This window comes from Microplitis mediator, chromosome 2 (genome assembly GCF_029852145.1).
Source record: "Microplitis mediator isolate UGA2020A chromosome 2, iyMicMedi2.1, whole genome shotgun sequence".
Lineage (NCBI taxonomy): Eukaryota > Metazoa > Arthropoda > Insecta > Hymenoptera > Braconidae > Microplitis > Microplitis mediator.
In genome coordinates this window covers 24,501,978-24,521,184 of record NC_079970.1, presented here as the reverse complement: position 1 = coordinate 24,521,184, position 19,207 = coordinate 24,501,978, and the positions used below count along the sequence as shown (strand labels likewise).

The window sequence follows — 19,207 nt, the reverse complement described above, 5'->3', positions numbered from 1 at the left end:
TTACACTTTATACATATATAATATACATTATTTACAAAATTCTGCGGATGCAGAATATTTTACTGCCTATGAGATCTCCGGCTATTTAAGAGCGGTTGTACTCTTTGTTGTTGTTGGTTTTGCTGCTTCTTAAATCTTGCTCTCCTTCGTAATTCGTCTAGGTGTTTCGCTTCACCCTGAAGCCACCAGTATTTTTCATTTAGCCTGTCCAGGCTATCGTGATCTCTGGTCGGGAGTGCGGTCGAGTATACTATGGACTCTGGTGGTAGATGTTCCATATCAGTAAATATGGCTTTTCTTGCACAGTGCCTTCTTATGTGGTATATGATAGGCACATTATACTCATTTTGTATGCAGCCCATACGGTCAAGGTTGGTAAATAGCTCTGGTGGACTATAATTGCTTTTGGCCATCCTTCTCACCTGTTCGGTGTTCTCCACCTTCAGTTTGTTGATGGTGTCATTACCAATTTCGTACATTGTACTAAAGTAGTTCCTTGTGAGAGTGAGGCAGAAGCAATCGAACCTGGTAATGTCTGCTTGGTCGTATATTTCTTTGTTGCTAAGTCGCTTGATGTAATTAGACTCAGCTGATCTGTATCTACCTAAGCAGGCTTTTATGCAGGATCTCTCGAATTTGCGGTACTTCTCCATGACCGATGGGCCAACATTCCACCATATTGGGGCAGCGTAACTGAAGATAGGCCTGACTAGAAGTTGATAACATATCAACTTAGCTTTGGTTTGTATGTTTCTGTCATAGAATATCCGGGAATTTGCTCTGAACGCATTTTTAGCTTTTTTCAGCTGGATAGCATGATGTTTGTTCATTCGTATCAGATAATCAAAGTGGATTCCCAGATATTTGACCGTGTTTTTATTTGGTATGTTAAATACTTCGCCTGTGTCGTTATCCGTAAAGGTGATCTGGAATGTCTTAATCAGTTGGACTGTGGAAGGAGTGATCTCGTTTACAGTCTTTCTGAATAAAATTGTCTCACTCTTGTCCGGGTTCATTTTCAGGTTCCATAACTTATAGCAGTGATATTTATCATGAACTATTTTTGTTAGTTTGTCTTGAATTGTTGTTATCTTGCTGTCTGCCACGTATACTACTTCATCATCCGCATATGCTCCGCTATGGGTGTTATTACCAGTATTTAGGCCGAATTTATTAAGGATCTTGCTAGTGAATATGATGAAGAGTATTGGTGAAGTTACGGTCCCTTGCTGAAGTCCCTCTAATATATTAAATATTAGTGTTGATAGGTTGACACCATCCCAGACGATGAAAGATTTACCGTGGATCATATCGTAAATCAGCAAGATTAGAGTCACAGGAAAATTCATTTGTATTAAGACATAAATAAGGCCGTTCAACCAAACAGAGTCGAACGCCTTTTCGAGATCTATGAGTGCAGTACCAACTAGTTTACCGTTTAATAGATGTCTATTTATGTCGGATGCAAATTTATTTATCGCGTGGACAGTAGAGTGTCTTGCTCTGAATCCATATTGCTGGTCAGGAAGAATGTTGTTATCATTTACGTGATTCATGAGCTGGGTCTTGATTAATTTCTCGAAGATTTTACTAATGTTGACAGTAAGACTAATTGGTCTGTAGCTTGCTGGTTTGGAGTGATCTTTATCCTTTTTCTTTATTGGTATGACCTTGGCTTTCTTCCATCGAGTTGGATAGTAAGAATGGTTGAAACAATTGTTAAAGATTATGGTATAATCTTTGACTACTGAAATTGGTAGACGCTTCAGGACTATCATCGGTATATTGTCTATACCTGATGAGGTTTTATTTTTGGCTGTCTTTAGAGTGAGGGCAACATGAATATATGTATGTAAGTAATTTGGAGACTCCTGATTCTGCGTTGGGTAGTGGGCTGGATTTGTTTTTAAGAAGTTGGTATGTGTGTTGTTGAATCTTCTGAGACTATCTACTCTTGATTTTATGTCTTCTGCTGCTGCATCTGCCAGGTGTTTGATCGGTGTGCCTTGGTTTGTGTATCTTGGTGAATTGATAGATTCGAAATATTTACCAATGATGTTCAGTTTTATAATTGGCTGTTCAATGATGTAATTGGTATTGTTATTATCTTCAGCTGGTCTGGTATTATTCAGCGTGAGATCAGAGATTAATGGACTATTTTTGTTAATTTTTAATGTTTCTATACGCGGCGGTTCTTTGTATCTAAAATGTCTGTTGATGTTTGGAAAGAACTTAGATGAGTCTCTATAGTTGATATTTTTGGCCAATCCTTCCCAGTAAGCTGTTTCAGAGTTTCTGAATTCTTTTATCAACTGCTTATTAACCATCTTTATTACAGCCTTAACTTGGTCTTTATTGTCTTTATTTTTGAACAGTTCTGCTACCAGCGCTGATTTATACTTATGGAGCTTAGTGATTTTGTGGTTGACGTACCTTTGGCAGCCCTTTTTGATATTATCTTTAATTATGGGAATTGTTGCAGAGATCGCGTCCTGTATGTAATTTTCCAGTTTCAGTATATTGGTGTCTATTTCATTTATTGTTAAATTTCTGTCATGAGGTAGGTGTTCGGTAATATTATCTTCTAAGTAATCAGCAAACCTGGTCCAGTTGGCTCTTTTGTAATTATATCTTGCAGATGGAGGTGTTGTACTCGGGATCTCTTTTAGAAAGTTATTGTAGTCAATTATGAAACTGATAGCATTATGATCACTATCATACGGAAGAATGATCAGTTTTCCGGTTATTAGTCCTCTGAGTGTGATTCTGGAGTCAGCTAGACAGTGGTCTAGGAACGAACCGGCACTTGGGTAAGTTGGCTTGATCGGTGTGTACAAGGCTGTTTTATTTTGTATTCCAGCATCTTCAACCCAATTGTGTAGGAGGACTCCTCTTTCGTTCATATTTTTGTCACCCCAGATGGTGTTTCTTGCATTCCAGTCTCCAGCCATGATGAAAAAGATGTTATCTGATCTTAATTTAAAGTCGTCGAATATTTTGTTGAGTTCGGTTATAAAAGATCTCTTGTTGTTGCATACTGCGTATATGCTGAATATATATAAAATGTTGCCTGCGTTACCTTGAATTTTTATGACAGTATATTCAATTATTTTATTTGCTGCTGCATTCGGATATGAAATATATGCGAACTTTATTTTCTTGTTGATTAGAATAGCTGTGCCTCCGCCTCTTTTGGAGTCCGGTCTATCAGTTCTTATGAAAGAGTAATTTTGAAAACTTAGTTTATGTCGATCGTTGAGTTTTGTTTCAGAGATAAGGGCTATATCAATTTTATTTGTATTGATAAATTCCTCTAGATCATGTCTTTTTTTGTTTGTTGCTATAGAGTTGGTGTTGATTGCAGCTATTTTGAAGATGCTGGTTGTGGAATCACTGTTTTCCTGTCCGTCACTTGAGTTGTGTGGTGTTTGTTGCGGTGTATTATTCATTATCAAACGCAGATAGTAAGAATTCGATTTTTCTTGAATTATCAGTAATTTTTTTGCTTATTTCTGCGAAATGATCTTTTAAGATGTTGAGTATACTATTTTTAAAATGTGTTAATGTTTCCTCAATTGAGTTTAAGTTATTTCCGTTATGTTGTGCTGGATTGTTAATTGGAGTTAGTCTTGGAGCATCGTCTGGTCTTTCATTAGTGATGAGTCTACTTGGTAGCGGTGGGAATGAACTATTATTACTCATGATATTAGCATATGAAAAGTTTGGATTAACCGCCCTTGTGATTTTGTTTATCTTGTTAGATTTTATGTTTTTTCTCAGGTCCAGAGTTTGATTTTTGACACCTTGTGCCATTGTTAGGTATGGGCAACCTTTATAAGAGGCCGTATGACCATTCTCTCCACAATTGATGCATTTCAATAAATTTTTGTCTGTTGTGGCGCTTATTGCACATACACCTCCTTCTTTCAATGGTCCATGGTTTTGTCCGCATTTTACACACCTGTACTCCAAGTTACAGTTGATGCTTGAGTGTCCGATGCGCTGACATCGACGGCATTGAAACACTGCTTTTTTCTTGAGTCTTTCCCAGCGAATATTTTGGTGGAGTAAGTATTTGATCTTGGTGAGCTCAGCAGGTTTACTCCCATTAGCTAATTGCACTATGAAGAAGAATTTTTCTTTAACTTTACTATCATATTGCAGTTTGGTCACTCGTTCAATCTTGATATTTGGTAGATTTTTATTATTGATGCTGTTGGTGACATCTGTTTCATCATATTCGGGTTTTATTCCCTTTAGAACTAGGGATACTTTTTTATCTTCTTTAGGTGTGTAAGAGTAAAATTGTAGCTTTTTGTCCTTCAAAACTTCTTTGATTAATTTATATGTTTCTATTTTTAGGGTATTCACCGTTATGTAGTCTTTATCAGAGTGTCTAACCCAGAAATCTCCTTCTGGGATCTTTCCATCAGTGATAACTTTTATTAATTCCTTCATTTTTATGGTGTAGACATGGATGGGTGGCGGCCTAGACTTAGGCTTAAATGCATTATGATCGTTCTTCGGATTGGAGTTGTTTTGTTTTGGAGGCAGGTTTTGTTTTGAGCTGTCATTTGTTTTGCTGGAGCTTTTTTGCATTTGCGTTTGGTCTTCCTGCCCCAGTAGTTCGGAGTCATCACACATCATCTCACTTGAGAGTGGATTGAAATTATTTGACGTGCTTACCGCTTCGCCATCTGGCGACTGGGCTGGTACGGTTCGGTTACGCACATACTTTCGCGGTATGATAAAATTACCCGCCTGGTTATCTTCGGGTATATCTTCAGTGCTGCCATCTCCAGGTCGCTCTAATGAACTCGTTCGTGGCCGGGCAGCTTTGAGATTCGGTGTCGCAATAACTTTATTTTTATTTTTTTCGAAAAATTTGTCGAAATTTTTTGTTGCAGTCAGACCTTCTAGTTCTTTAAGTTTTTTCGCATTCAGTATCTGAGTTAAGTCCTCGGATGATTTACTTTCAAATCTTCGCCTTTTATTATTCATTTTTCACTTTATTTGCAGGTTAGCAGTGTGCTTAGGATTTCTCCTAGCCACGCTAATTATTATTTAATCAACCACGATCTGTATTAATATTTTTAGTTATTTATATGGCACAAAAATATCACCAACAATAATATAATAAAATTTTTATTTTATTCGCAATTTTATCTAGATATTTTAACTGTTTCGTTGAGGAGCAAGAACGTACGGTGCGTACACGCTTATATCCCAAACGGAACTGAAACCAAGTTCAGGTTTTTTTTTTTTTTGGTTTTCAAAAGGATGTTTATTTATAAAATTTTTCAATTACATAATATATAAGTAATAAAGATCCTTATAACAACTTAAACACTAGATTTTAATAATTTATGATTGGTTGTCATCCAGCGATGAGTCTTGCCAATTAACCTTTGCTTAACTTAATTCTTTAGTTATTCCTTATTTTAGATCATTAACATATTTAAATATGAATTAAATTCTTCATTATAATTGAGCTATGGTAAAAAAAAATAAATATTAAATATAAAAAAACCATCGTAATATTAGGTTGCCTTTACGGCATTAAAATCTTAAGGAGAGGTAAAAGGAGGGATAGGATGTGGGTTTAGGTGGGGGCGAGTTTATGTAATATTTACAATATGTACAGATAATATTTATGCTATTGCACGTTCAATAATTCTTTTGGGGTCTAATGATAGGCTCAAATAGGAGGTCTTTGCTGTTGCCGTGATTGGAGCTTCTTTATTCTAGCTCGCCTCCTTAGTTCATCCAGGTGTTTTGCGTCACCTTGCAGCCACCAATGTTTTTCACTTAGTCTGTCCATGTTGTTCAAGTCTCTGTTAGGCATATCAGTTGAATATACCCATTTATCAGGGGGTATATTATCTGTGTCAATGTGAATTGATTTCTTAGCACAGTGTCTACGTAGATGGTAAATTATCGGTATGTTATTCTCGTCCTGAATACATCCCATCTGATCCAGGTTTGTAAATATCTCAGGTGGGGAATAATTACTTTTAGCCATCCTCCTTACTGATACCTCGTTGTTTACTTTCAGTGCGCTTAGCAAGTCGTTTTTAATTTGGTAGACTGTGCTGAAATAATTTCTTGTCAGCATGATGCAGAAAGAATCGAACCTGGGTAAGTCGGCCTCATCGTAGATGGTTTTGTTGTCAATACATTTTGTGTAACCGGACTCAGCTGTTCTATATCGTCCTAGACATGCTTTTATACATGCTCTTTCAAATAGGCGGTATTTTTCCATTATTGATGGTCCCAGGTTCCACCATATCGGTGCAGCATATGCCATGATGGGACGGACAAGGAGTTGATAGCAGATGAGCTTGGCCTTTGGTTCTATGTGTCTATTATAAAAAATTCTGTGGTTGGCTTTTAAAGCATTTTTGGCTTTAATGAGCTGGTATGTGTGATGTTTATTCATTCTGACTAGATAATCAAAATGAATTCCTAGATATTTAACGACCTCTTTGTTTGGGATCTCTGTTATTACTCCAGTGTCTTTGTCGGTTATGCTGATACTAAAGGTTTTGATGTGTGGCACAGTTAGCGGTGAAATCTCATTAACTGTTTTTCTGAATAGGATTGTTTCGCTTTTGTTAGCGTTTATCTTGAGATTCCAGTTCTTGTAATACTCGTATATTTGATTAATGATTTTAGTCAACTTAGCTTGAATTACTTGTATTTTACTATCTGCTACATATACCACAGCATCATCGGCATATGCACCTGAGTGCGTGTTATTACCAGAATTCAATTGGAAAAGGTTTAGGATTTCACTGTTATAGATGATGAATAGGACTGGAGCGGTTACTGTCCCTTGTTGCATACCTTCCAGTATTGAGAAGTTCAGGGTGGACAAGTTAAGGCCGTCCCAAGTGACAAAGGTTTTGCCGTGTATCATATCGAAGATTATAGTAATGAGTGGCAATGGAAATTTGAGTCGTATCAAGATGTAAATAAGTCCATTCAGCCATACTGAATCGAAGGCTTTTTCTAGATCCAGGAGTGCAGCCCCCACCAGTCTACCATTCAGTAAGTAGTTGTTAATGTCCGAGCTAAACTTATGGATTGCATGAACTGTTGAGTGTTGTGGTCTGAAGCCGAACTGGTTGTCTGGAATAATTTTATTAGCATCTGAGTGGTCCATGATTTGTAATTTTAACAGTTTTTCAAATATCTTGCTGACATTACTTGTGAGAGAGATGGGTCGATAACTGGAGGGGTTTGAGGTGTCTTTGTCCTTCTTTTTTATTGGGATAACCTTCGCCTGTTTCCATCTGATTGGATAATATGAATGATTGAGGCAATTATTAAACACCGTTGTGTAGTCTTTGATTACTATTGACGGAAGGTGCTTCAGTACTGTCATCGGGATCATGTCCAATCCACTAGAGTTCTTATTTTTGGCTTTTTTCAGTAAGATTTCTATTTCTAAGAATGAATGTAGAAATTTAGGTTTATTTTGATCATGTGTAGGATAGTGTGCTGGGTTTTCTCTTGAGAAAATCGTGTGTGTTAAGTTGTTCGTCCTGTTGTACAGGAGAGCAGCTTTGATGTCATCTGCTGCCGCATCTGCATCTTGTTTTATTTTGGTCCCCTGATTCGTATATCTTGGAGAGTTAATGGTTTCAAAATATTTGCCCAGTATATTAAGTTTGGTCGGAGGATCCGTCACTGAGTAGCTTCCGTTTTTCTCTGCCAGTTGTGATTTGTTACATATATCGTCTGATAACAGCGCTAAATTATTTTTGGCAATTACGAGAGTGTCGATACGCGGCGGCTCTTTATAGCGAAAGTACCTATTAATTCTTGGAAAGAATTTTGCTGAATCTTTGTAATTAATGCTTTTTGCCTTGGCTTCCCAATATGCTGTTTCTGACTTTCTAAACTCATCTGCCAATTGTTTATTAATGATTTTTATTAACAGCTTTAATTTGCTGGAGAGATAAGAGTTATTATTATTAATTTTAAATTTTTCTGCTAGTAGTGTGTTTTTGTAGGCTTGTAGTTTTTTAATTTTATTGTTTACATACTTGTGGCATCCTCTGTTTGAGTCTGGCTGAGCCTTGGGGACTAGAGTGTTGATGGTGTCTAAAATTTTATCTTCCATTTTAATTATATGAGCGTCGATTTCGTCTATTGATATGTTTCTGTCAGTTGGCAGGTTAATGTCATAATTGTCTTGTAAATGATTAGTGAACTTTCTCCAATTGGTCTTCTTGTAGTTGTATCTAATGCTGGGTGCAGGTGGGGATTTGTATCCCATGAAGATGACTCTACAATCTATAGAAAAACTGATAGCGTTATGATCGCTATCATACGGGAGAGTGGTGAGTTTGTTGTTTGTTAAACCTTTGATCTCAATACGAGAGTCTGCCAGACAATGATCAAGAAACGATCCCGCACTGGGGTATGTAGGCTTGTCAGCTGTATACATAGATGTTCGGTTGAGTATACCTAGGTCCTCTTCCCATTTACTAAGAAGTAATCCCCTCTCATTTGAATTGTGGTCGCCCCAATCTACATTTCTAGCATTCATGTCCCCAGCTAATATAAAATACGTGTTGGTGTTGCCTAGTTTAAACTCTTCGTATATTTTATTAAGTTCTGGAATGAAAGATCTCCTATTGTTGCATGCGGCATATACGCTAAAGATGAGCAAGGTTTTATTGGAGCTGTTATTTATTTTAATGGCTGTGAATTCGATAACTTCATTAGTGGATGAGTTTGGGTGTGAGATGATTGAATAACTGATGTTGTTTCTGATCAGGATTGCGGTACCGCCACCCCTACTGACGCTTGGTCTGTCCGTACGTATGAGTGTAAAATTATTGAAACTAAGTTTATGGTTACTGTTAAGCTTTGTCTCTGAGATCAAAGCTACATCTATGTGATTGGTTATGACAAATTCTTCCAGATCTAGTCTTCTTTTATTTGCAGCAAGTGAATTGACGTTTATTGCACAAAATTTTATAATGTTGGATGGGACTGTGTTTATGTCCTGACTGTTAGATTGTGATTGTACTTGTCTAGCCATTTTTAATAATTGGTTAGGATGTATTCTATATTCCTCGTATTTTCAGTAATTTTATTTTCCAGCTCTTTTAGCTGAGTTTTTATTATTTCCAGCATGTTATCTTTAAATTTATTCATTAAGTTTTCTATCAAATTCATATTGCTGTTATCGTTAGGGATACCATTTCTGGAGTTGTGTTGTTCATTATTTCTGTACAATGGCCTACTTACGTTTGGTACATCTTGAATTGGTGTGTTAATATCACTTATGTGCCCAGGAGGGGGCGGATAGTCGTATATGTTGTTGCTGGTTATATTGGAGTAGGTGAGGTTCTGAATGACTGACCTGTATATTTTATTCAACTTGTTTTCTTTCATACTTTTTCTCATGTTATATGATTTTTGTTTGATATCTTGCGCCAATTTAAGGTAATTGCATCCTTGATAAGATGCAGTGTGTCCATTGGCACCACAATTTGCGCATCTCAAAAGATTTTTGTCACTGTCTTTACCCAGAGGACATACACCTCCTTCCTTGATTGGACCGTGGTCCGAGCCACATTTAACGCACCTATAATTGAGATGGCAATTGTTGCTGGAATGTCCAATACGCTGGCATCTTCTGCATTGGAACACAGCCTTCTTTCTGAGACGTTCCCATCTTACAGGTTGATGGAGAATATACTTTATTCTGGTGAGTGCTGCTGCTTTACTCCCTGTCGCTAATTGGACAATATAATGGTATTTATCCTTGTCCTGCTTGTCAAATCCCATTTTTGAAACTTTTTCTAAGTTAACGTCTTGCAATTTCTTGTTGAGAATGTATTCACTCACATCTTTTTCGTCATAGTCAGAATTTACCCCTTTTAACACTAGGGTTATTTTTTTTTCCTCTTTAGGAGTATATGTATAGAATTGTAAGTCTTTTGTTTCCAGTACTTTTTTCAAGGTGTGGTATGTATCAAGAGTAAGTGTCATTAAACTTAGGTAATCCTTATCAGATTGTCTAACCCAGAAGCTTCCTTCTGTTATGTTTGCTTCAGTGATTAATTTAATGATGTCTCGCATTTTAACATTATATACATGTATCGGGGGCGGTTTAGATTTGGATTTGAAGTTATTTACGTTAATATTTGTGTTATTGTTGACACTATTATTATTTCTAGTATTATGTATCCTTTTGGAGTTCAAACTTTGTAAATTTTGTGTGTTCTGTTGTATTTCTGTTTGGGTGTCGCCATCTCCTAGACTCATAGTGTCAGATAGTTTATCAAAATTATTAGAAGTCGGTAAACCTTCAGTATCTTGTGATGGTCTGTGTCTGCTGACTTTTTTCGGTGTTTTGAAACCAGATGGGTCTGTTTCAAAGTTCTGTGCATCATTGTGATCCTTCTCTTTTGTCGATCCCGTTGATGAAGTTCTTGACCGTGCTCTCGAGAGGTTAGGGGTAACCTTTGCCTTATTTTTAACAAAAAATCTTTCGAAGTTCGAGGTATTTGTTAGCCTATCGAGGTCTCTGGCCTTTTTTTTTAGGACCGCCTGCGTCAGATCCTCAGATGACCTGCTATCATAGCTTCTTTTGTGCATTTTGTCTATTACGTATTGCGAGTCGGGGAGACGAGACTCCCGACCCACGTTCTTTAGGTTAGAAATGCCGCCTCGTGGAATTATATCGGTTAGTATATTCACTGGGGAATAAATAAATACAATAACAACCAAAAAATCTCACTGAGCCGCGTTTAACTGCTTTTAGATACAATATTATCAATAAATATTAGTAGAAAACTCATTAAATTCACTTATACACAATGTCAGAAAAAGCGCGATGCGCTCACGTTCAAGGCATAAGTGAGACTGAAACCAAGTTCAGGTTTTTTTTTTTTTGGTTTTGAAAAAGGTTTATTTATTTTTTGTAATATTCTCATTAACAGTACATAAGTAATATAGTACCTTAGAACTAACTTAATCCATAATAAAATATTAATTATATTGCCATCACATGATGGATCTTAATAATTATACATAAACTTAAATATAATATAAATAATTAATTTATCAGTTGTTATTTAAATATAGACCAAATAGTCTTCTAATTCTTCTTGATTAATGTATTGCTATGGTAAAAAATTGAAATAAAAAACCAATGCTTCCGTTATTTGCCAGGTTCGGCATGTGACTATGGGGTGAGGTGGGAATGGGGTTGAGGATAAGGAATTAAAGTTATTTACAATATATACAATATATACAGTGAGTTTGGGTATAAAGAACCTTTCTGAATATTAATGTTACGACTATGGGTGGGTCAAATTGCGCTTATTTAACGTAGGTGCTGTTGTTTTCTCCTGGCTCTTCTTCTAATTTCGTCGAGATATTTGGCATCGCCCTGCAGCCACCAATATTTTTCTGAAAGTCTGTCCAGACTCTCTGAGTCTCGCTTTGGCAGATCCCTTGAGTATACCCATTTTTCTGGGGGAACATTCTCCGTATCGGTACAAATGGCCTTTTTTGCACAATGTCTCTTTATGTGGTAAATAATTGGTAGGTTATTACTGTCCTGGATGCATCCCAGCTTGTCCAGATTCATAAATAGTTCCGGGGGCGAGTAATTACTCCTCGCCATCCTTAAAACCTGGGCTTGATCCTCAACTTTCAGTTTGTTGATGAGATTATTATTTATTTGGTAACAGGTACTATAGTAGTTCCTGGTTAACATAATACATGCAGTGTCAAATCTTGGTATGTTTGCTTCGTCGTAAATTAATTTATTTTTGATTCGCATTTTATACTCGCTCTCTGCAGTTCGGTATCGACCTAGGCACGCTTTTAGACAAGATCTCTCAAATTGTCTGAAATGTTCCATGATGGTAGGACCCATGTTCCACCAAATAGGTGCAGCATAGGTCATAATAGGTCTGATGAGGAGCTGATAGCAGATTATTTTCGCCTTATGTTCGATATTTCTATTGTAGAAGATCCTGTAGTTAGATTTGAATGCTTTTTTAGCTTTAGCCAGTTGGATAGCATGGTGTTTATTCATCCTGAAAAGATAGTCGAAGTGTACTCCGAGATACTTGACCATCTCTTTGTTTGGGATTGGGGTGGTTTCCCCAGTCTCTTCATCCTCTATTGATAACTGGAAAGCTTTAATAAGGGGGACCGTCAGTGGTGATATTTCATTCACAGTTTTCCTGAACAAAATGGTTTCACTTTTGAGCGGGTTGATCTTTAGGTTCCATAATTTGTAGTATTTATATACTTGGTTGAGAATTGTGTTCAGTTTTTCTTTTATGACCTGGATTTTACTGTCTGCCACGTAGAGTATGGTATCGTCTGCATATGCGCCTGAGTGAGTGTTGTTATTATTGTTTAAGTTGAAAAGGTTAAGGATCTTATGTGTATAAATAATGAAGAGGACAGGGGCTGTCACCGTGCCCTGCTGCATACCTTCAAGTATGTTATAGGCGATCGTCGATAGGTTGACGCCATCCCACGTGACAAACGTCTTTCCATGAATCATATCGGATATAAGTAGTATCAACGGCAAAGGAAACTTTAGAAGGATTAGGATGTAGATTAATCCATTTAACCAAACCGAGTCGAAGGCTTTTTCGAGGTCTAGGAGTACTGCCCCAACTAGCTTACCGTTCAATAAATACTTATTTATATCCGATGAGAATTTGTGGATCGCATGTACAGTTGAGTGTTTAGCTCTGAATCCGAACTGATTGTCAGGTATTATATTATTAGGTTCGGCGTGTTCTAAAATTTGCATTTTTATTAATTTTTCGAAAATTTTACTAATATTCATCGTTAAGCTTATAGGCCTGTAACCAGATGGATCCGATGAGTCCTTGCCTTTTTTTTTAATAGGGATTACTTTAGCTTTTTTCCATCTTACCGGGTAATAAGATTGATTGAAGCAATTGTTGAATAAAATTGTATAGTCCTTAATCACTATTTCAGGCAGATGTTTTAGGATGATCATCGGGATGTTATCGAACCCGCTGGACGTTTTATTCTTGGCATATTTTAATAAGAGTGCCACTTCTATGTATGTATGGAAGATACGTGGTTGGTCTTGTATCTGTACTGGATAGTGAGCTGGGTTATTTTTATTAAAATTAGTATGTGTTGTGTTGTTGTCTCTTTTGAATCGAAGTCTTGCATTAATGTCTTCCGCCGCAGCATCCGCAAGGTTCTTGGTTACAGTACCGATATTAGAGTACCTTGGTGAGTTTATATTTTCAAAGTATTTACCTACTATGTTCAGCTTAGATACAGGATCGGTGACAATGTATGTGTTATCTTTTTCTTCTGGCTGAGTGTTGTTGAATAATATATCTGAGTGTAGAGCATTATTGTTTTTATCAATTGTCAGCGTGTCAACGGATGGAGGCTCTTTATATCTATAGTATCTGTTAATTCTTGGGAAAAATTTTGTCGAATCTCTATAATTAATATTTTTAGCCATGGCTTCCCAGTATTCAGTCTCAGCTTTTTTAAATTGTTTGTATAGTTGCTTATTGATTAATCTAATTAGAGTTTTGATGTATATTATGCCGTTAATGTCACTATTGTTTTTATAGAGTTCTGCCACCAGCTTTGACTTTTGAGCGTGGAGTTTCTTGATTTTATTATTAACGTATTTTTGGCATCCTTTATGTGTCGTTGGTTTGTGTAATGGAACTGTGTGATTGATAGCATCTAGAATTTTTCCTTCTATTTTAATGATATTTTCATCTATTTCCTTTATTGATAAATTTTTTTCAGCGTCTATTTGTTCTGTATATATGTGATTGAGATGGTTGGTAAATTCTTTCCAGTTAGTTTTTTTGAAATTGAATCTGATACTGGGTGGTGGTGGTTGTGTATAGCCTTGAAAAATCTCATTACTATCGACTGAGAAGGTAATGGCATCGTGGTCACTGTCATACGGGAGAGTCTCCAACTTGTTGGTGTTTATTCCGTGAATTTCAATGCGCGAGTCTGCTAGACAATGGTCTAGGTAAGACTTGGCTGAAGGGAAAGTAGGTTTTTCCGGTGTGTATAACGAGGTCTTGAAGAGTATACCTTTTTCATCTTCCCAGTTGCTGAGGAGCACTCCCCTTTCGTTTGAGCATGCGTCACCCCATCTTGTATTTCTGGCGTTCCAGTCCCCGGCTAGAATGAAATAAACGTTGCTAGCTGTAAGCTTGAAATCATGAAAGATTTTGTTCAGCTCTGCGATGAACGTTCTTTTATTATTGCAGGCGGCATAAATACTGAAAATAATTAAGGTACTGTTAGCTTTAACATTAATCTTAATAGCCGTGTATTCGATTATTTTGTTACAGTTTGAGTTTGGATATGTTATAGTAGAGTAGCTAATCTTGTTATTTATTAATATTGCCGTTCCACCCCCGTTCTTTGATTGAGGCCTATCAGTACGTATGAAGGAGTAGTTTTGGAAAGCCAGCTTATGCTTGCTGTTAAGCTTTGTTTCCGAAATTAACGCTATATCGATCTTGTTTGTATTGACGAAGACTTCTAGGTCCAGTCTTTTTTTATTGGTTCCCAGGGAGTTGACATTTATTGCACAGAACTTAATATTATTACATGAGGATCCTATTTGATCTTGTTCTTCATCTAGAGTTTCTTCGTGTGAAGCCATTTTTAATTCTCATAGAATGATAATAAAAATTCAATGTTTCTAGAATTATCGGTTATTTTTCTGTTAATTTCTTCGAATTGATCTTTTAATGTGTTCATCAGGCTATTTTTGAATTGTGTGAGCATATCTTCGATGAAATTGAAGTTATTCTTATCATTTGTGTTAATATTCTCATTATAGGATGTATTATTTGTGTGGTTTGATGTTCTTTGTGAGTTTGGACCTTCTATTTCCGAGTAATTATACCTGTCTCTCGTTAACGGTGGAAACGCTTGCCTTGTATTATTGGTGATGTCTGCGAAAGAAACATCTGGGTTTACCTTGTAGGATATTTTATTTAATTTATTTCTCTTCATTGATCTTTTCATTTCCATCGATTTTACTTTTAGGTCTTGGGCCATCGAGAGATACGGGCATCCATAGTAGGATGCCGTGTGTCCATGATTGCCGCAGTTTATACATTTAAGGACTTCTTTGGGACTATCCTTTTCTACTTCACATTTGCCTCCCGCCGCGATTGGTCCGTGATCTTTTCCACATTTGACACATCTAAAATTAAGATGGCAGTTATTACTGGAATGTCCTACCCGTTGACATCTTCTGCACTGAAAAACTGCTTTCTTTTTAATTTTTTCCCATCTTACTGATTGATTAAGGATGATTTTCATTCTAGTTAATTCAGCTGGTTTCGATCCCGGGGAGAGTTGGACGATAAAGAAGAATTTATTTTTATTCTCTTTGTCAAAATGTAGTTTTGTTACCCGTTCTATTTTTACATTTTGTAATTCTTTACTGTCAAGGAAGGTTTTAATGTCTTCTTCGTCGTATTCTGTTCTGATGCCTTTTAGGACTAAAGATATTTTCTTGTCTTTTCTTGGAGTATATGAGTAGAACTGGGTTTGTGAATCTAACAGAGTTTTTTTAATCACGTTGTATACTTCTGTATTGTTAGGCATAACTGCGATATAGTCTTTACCTGTCTGTCTGACCCAGAAATGGTCTTCCGGGACGTTGGCATCTTTTATCATTTTTATTAAATTTTTTATATTCACGGAATACACATGAATTGGTGGCGGCTTTATTTTTGGCGTATTAGCTTTAGTAATATTGTTATTGGGGGTATTAATATTATTGCTCGTTCCGTTTTTATTATTTTTGGAGCCAGTCTGACTTGGTGTATTTGTTGGCAAAAGATCATTTTCATCCTCAGCTATACTCATAGTTTCAGAGAGGGCGTCATAAGTGTTTGATGTTGAGATTCCTGCATTATCATTTTTCAGGCTATTCGAATCTGCTCTTCTTGCCGTTTTCCTTGGTTTTTTGAAATCTGTTTTCGTTTCCGCGCCTTGCTTCTCGTCTGAGGCGCCATCTGTTAGGAGTTCAGTTGACGACGAGCGTGTCTTGGCTGCCGATAAATTCGGTTTGTATTTTTTTTTATTATCCTCAAAAAATTTCTCGAAATTTGTAGTGGTAGTTAATCTATCCAATTCTCTGGCTTGTTTCTTTATAAGCTTTTGTTGGATATCTTCACTAGATTTGCTTTCAAATCTTCTTTTGTTATTCATGATTGCAAATTATATAAGAACTACAATACAGCAATTTTAGAGATTTGAGGTTAGCTGTAGGCGGGGGCGTGACCCCTAACCCACGCTTTCTGCAAAAATTTATTTATTTCACTGATAATATAAATTTAAATGTTTTACTTATCACTAATCTGACAACTTGCACTCTGATCGTTATTTTGTCACTTTGGCTCATATAAAAATCTATATTTGCCTTGCTTTATTCAATTTTATGGAAGAGAGGAATATGCACGGTGTACACTCGCTCAAGTCACAAAGAGAACTGAAACCAAGTTCAGGCAGCGTGGCCGAGCGGTCTAAGGCGCTGGTTTTAGGCACCAGTCCGAAAGGGCGTGGGTTCGAATCCCACCGCTGTCATTTAATTTTTTTTTTTTTTTTTGATAAATTAATTAAAAAAGTTGACTGACAATAAATTTTCAATATCAGTAAATCGGTTTACCATAAACCAAAATTTATTATCTGGAGTAATCAACGGAAGTTAAAATTTAATTAACTCTGAAACGTGACAATTTGACAGCTAGATTCTGAATATTTATAATCACTCATAAAAAAAAAACACGAGAGTGCCAATTAAAGCGGTAATAAAAAAAATCAATTGTCTTTACATCCAACGAGTGGTTTAAATTTTTTCGAGTTGTTTTCCCACTTGTCTACCCCACAGTGAGCAATACTAATTGTCAACTCGTCAGAGAGTGACGCATTCTCAGCTCACAGGCATTAAAGCTGTCGACAGAGTAAACCGCTTTGTTTCACTGACTTCCACATCCCCATTTCTTCTTCAACTTACCCCCATTATGTACTTTCATACATTTTATACTCTATACACGTTAAACATAAAGCCGTATACCGACTAACGATTCTAGTTCTCCTTTGTCCTCAGTGAGTTTTTTAAGTCTTGTCTACACTTCCACTCAATTGTCTTCCGCGATTATGTCCCAGATGTACGGATTAATAAAATTTTATTTTAAATTTAAATAAAAATAAAATTTAAATAATTGAAAGCGTGGAATCCCAAGAATTTTTGTAATTACATCTCTATCATTCTACGCCCCAGTCCAACTCGTGTTCTAAAATAAAATCAAATGTCTATGTAATGTAAAAAAAAAGTTTTATTCGCTATACCGAGGCGTTCCAGCACAACGACCGTACAATTTTATGAGCCAATAAAAATTTTGACAGTATTATTAAAGCCGCCCTCGGGGATACTTTTAATATTTGGGTGCACATTTCCCGGACCAGCAGAACGTCAAAACTCACAAAAAAAAAATTAATTATTTTTTTTTAAATATTAAAAAAAAAACTAGAAGCTAATAAAATGATTGAAATAATAATATTTTTACGCTGCGTTTGACAAGGTATCCATAAATATTCGATAAGTCGAGGAATCAATTGAAAATAATTATTCAATTTTTCCTTTGATAAACAAAACTCAGGAACTCTCATATTGATTTAAATTCCCACTAAAAAAAATTTCCAGACAATCTAGACCATTGTTGGAACTCCGGCACCCACGTGCTCTGTCAAAAATATTTTCATAATAACAGTAATCTATAAAAATTGAACTAATGACCCTCAGAAAAAATTGAATATTTTTTCAACAAGACACGTGGTAAGTTCCCAAATTGTTAGCATTGTCATAAGCATACACAATACGGTCTCTCATTACTCGCTAATTCCCAGCTGGCATGTTTTACTCTCTGTGTCGGACGTTTCACGCCTTCGGGCAAACCAGCATCAGCTAGCCCTCCTCTCTCTGTCTCTGCTTGTATCTCTCTGTCTAGGTGTAGATGCATGTACTCCTACCGTGCATTACATAAAAAGCACCCACGGCCAAGAGCCAACACCTATAGTGTGGAGTCCCGCGGCTTGGCATCAAAGCCCAGCAATGAGGTGCACTCACATTAATTTATAGTGAGTGTTTATGTCAAAAATCAAAGATTAAAAGCTGGTACTTGTCTTCTGGCTTTTAAAAAAACTCTTTTAATTTTTTTTCACATAAAAATTCTCCTGCGTAATCTTTAGATCCTTTAAATTTTATAGAAATTCATGGATCGTAAATAGCGTGTGTGGTAAAAAATTCATCAAGTTGTGAAAAAAAACCAGGGTCACTGAAGGAGACGTCAGTGGGTTCGGAAGGATCTAGGGTGTAGGATCTACGGTATAATATAGGATATATAGACATCAGAAGAGCCGAGCCTTAAAAATTTCGGCCGTGGGTGACTTTAGTGTTGGGCTCATCGAAAACACAAAGAGGAACACAAAGGAGGATCGATACTCGGCTCATTTTCCGGGAGTAGTCTCGCCAGCCGACAACTAAACCGCCGACTACGACGGCGGTCTATACCACACTACATACTACTGTAGAATCTGTAGTGTAGCCACACGCGAACTCGCGTGTGAGCATTAACACCCTCGACCGCATGGTGTTTTTGCTTGCCGGGCATTCGCGGCTACTCGCGTTGTTCTTCCTCGGCTATGACACTCACACACACTCGCCTAAGCCACATACATGGACGTATTATAAAGAAAAAATTTAATATACACGTCCATTCATTGCTCTTTTTGTTCATATATTAATTACAAGAAGAATGACTGTATAAATTGCTGCTTCGTTATGTATATATACGTATACATATATGTATAACTCTTTCCTTTATTAAATTCACGCTTTTACCTTCTGATTACACAAAGCGACCACTTGTTCGACAGTGAGTTTGTTATATACATATATATTTTTTAGTAAAACGGAACAATTGATAAATTAACAAAGTTTTGTGTAAAATTAATTAAACATCATGTTTGACAATTTTCGATCACAAAATAATCAATCTACATATACATATTGTATGCGTTCGTGTCTGTGTATAACACAAATATATGTATATAGTACGTATAAATGTATATATATATACATAGATATATAAACTCCCCCATCAGTTTT

General features: G+C 36.4%; 2 protein-coding genes and 1 non-coding gene across 4 annotated transcripts in view; 1 reads left to right on the top strand and 2 right to left on the bottom strand.

The window, feature by feature from the left end:
- The window catches only part of LOC130663870 (uncharacterized), a 69,460-nt gene that overhangs the window by 40,738 nt on the left and 9,515 nt on the right, over nt 1-19,207 (bottom strand). The gene's annotated exons all lie outside the window — the stretch shown is intronic.
- On the bottom strand, nt 60-2,951 carry LOC130663248 (uncharacterized). The gene has a single exon (XM_057462368.1). It carries the CDS (start codon nt 2,949-2,951, stop codon nt 60-62), a length of 2,892 nt encoding a protein of 963 aa, XP_057318351.1.
- Nucleotides 16,544-16,623, top strand: Trnal-uag (transfer RNA leucine (anticodon UAG)). The gene has a single exon. It is a non-coding gene; the product is annotated as a tRNA-Leu (tRNA).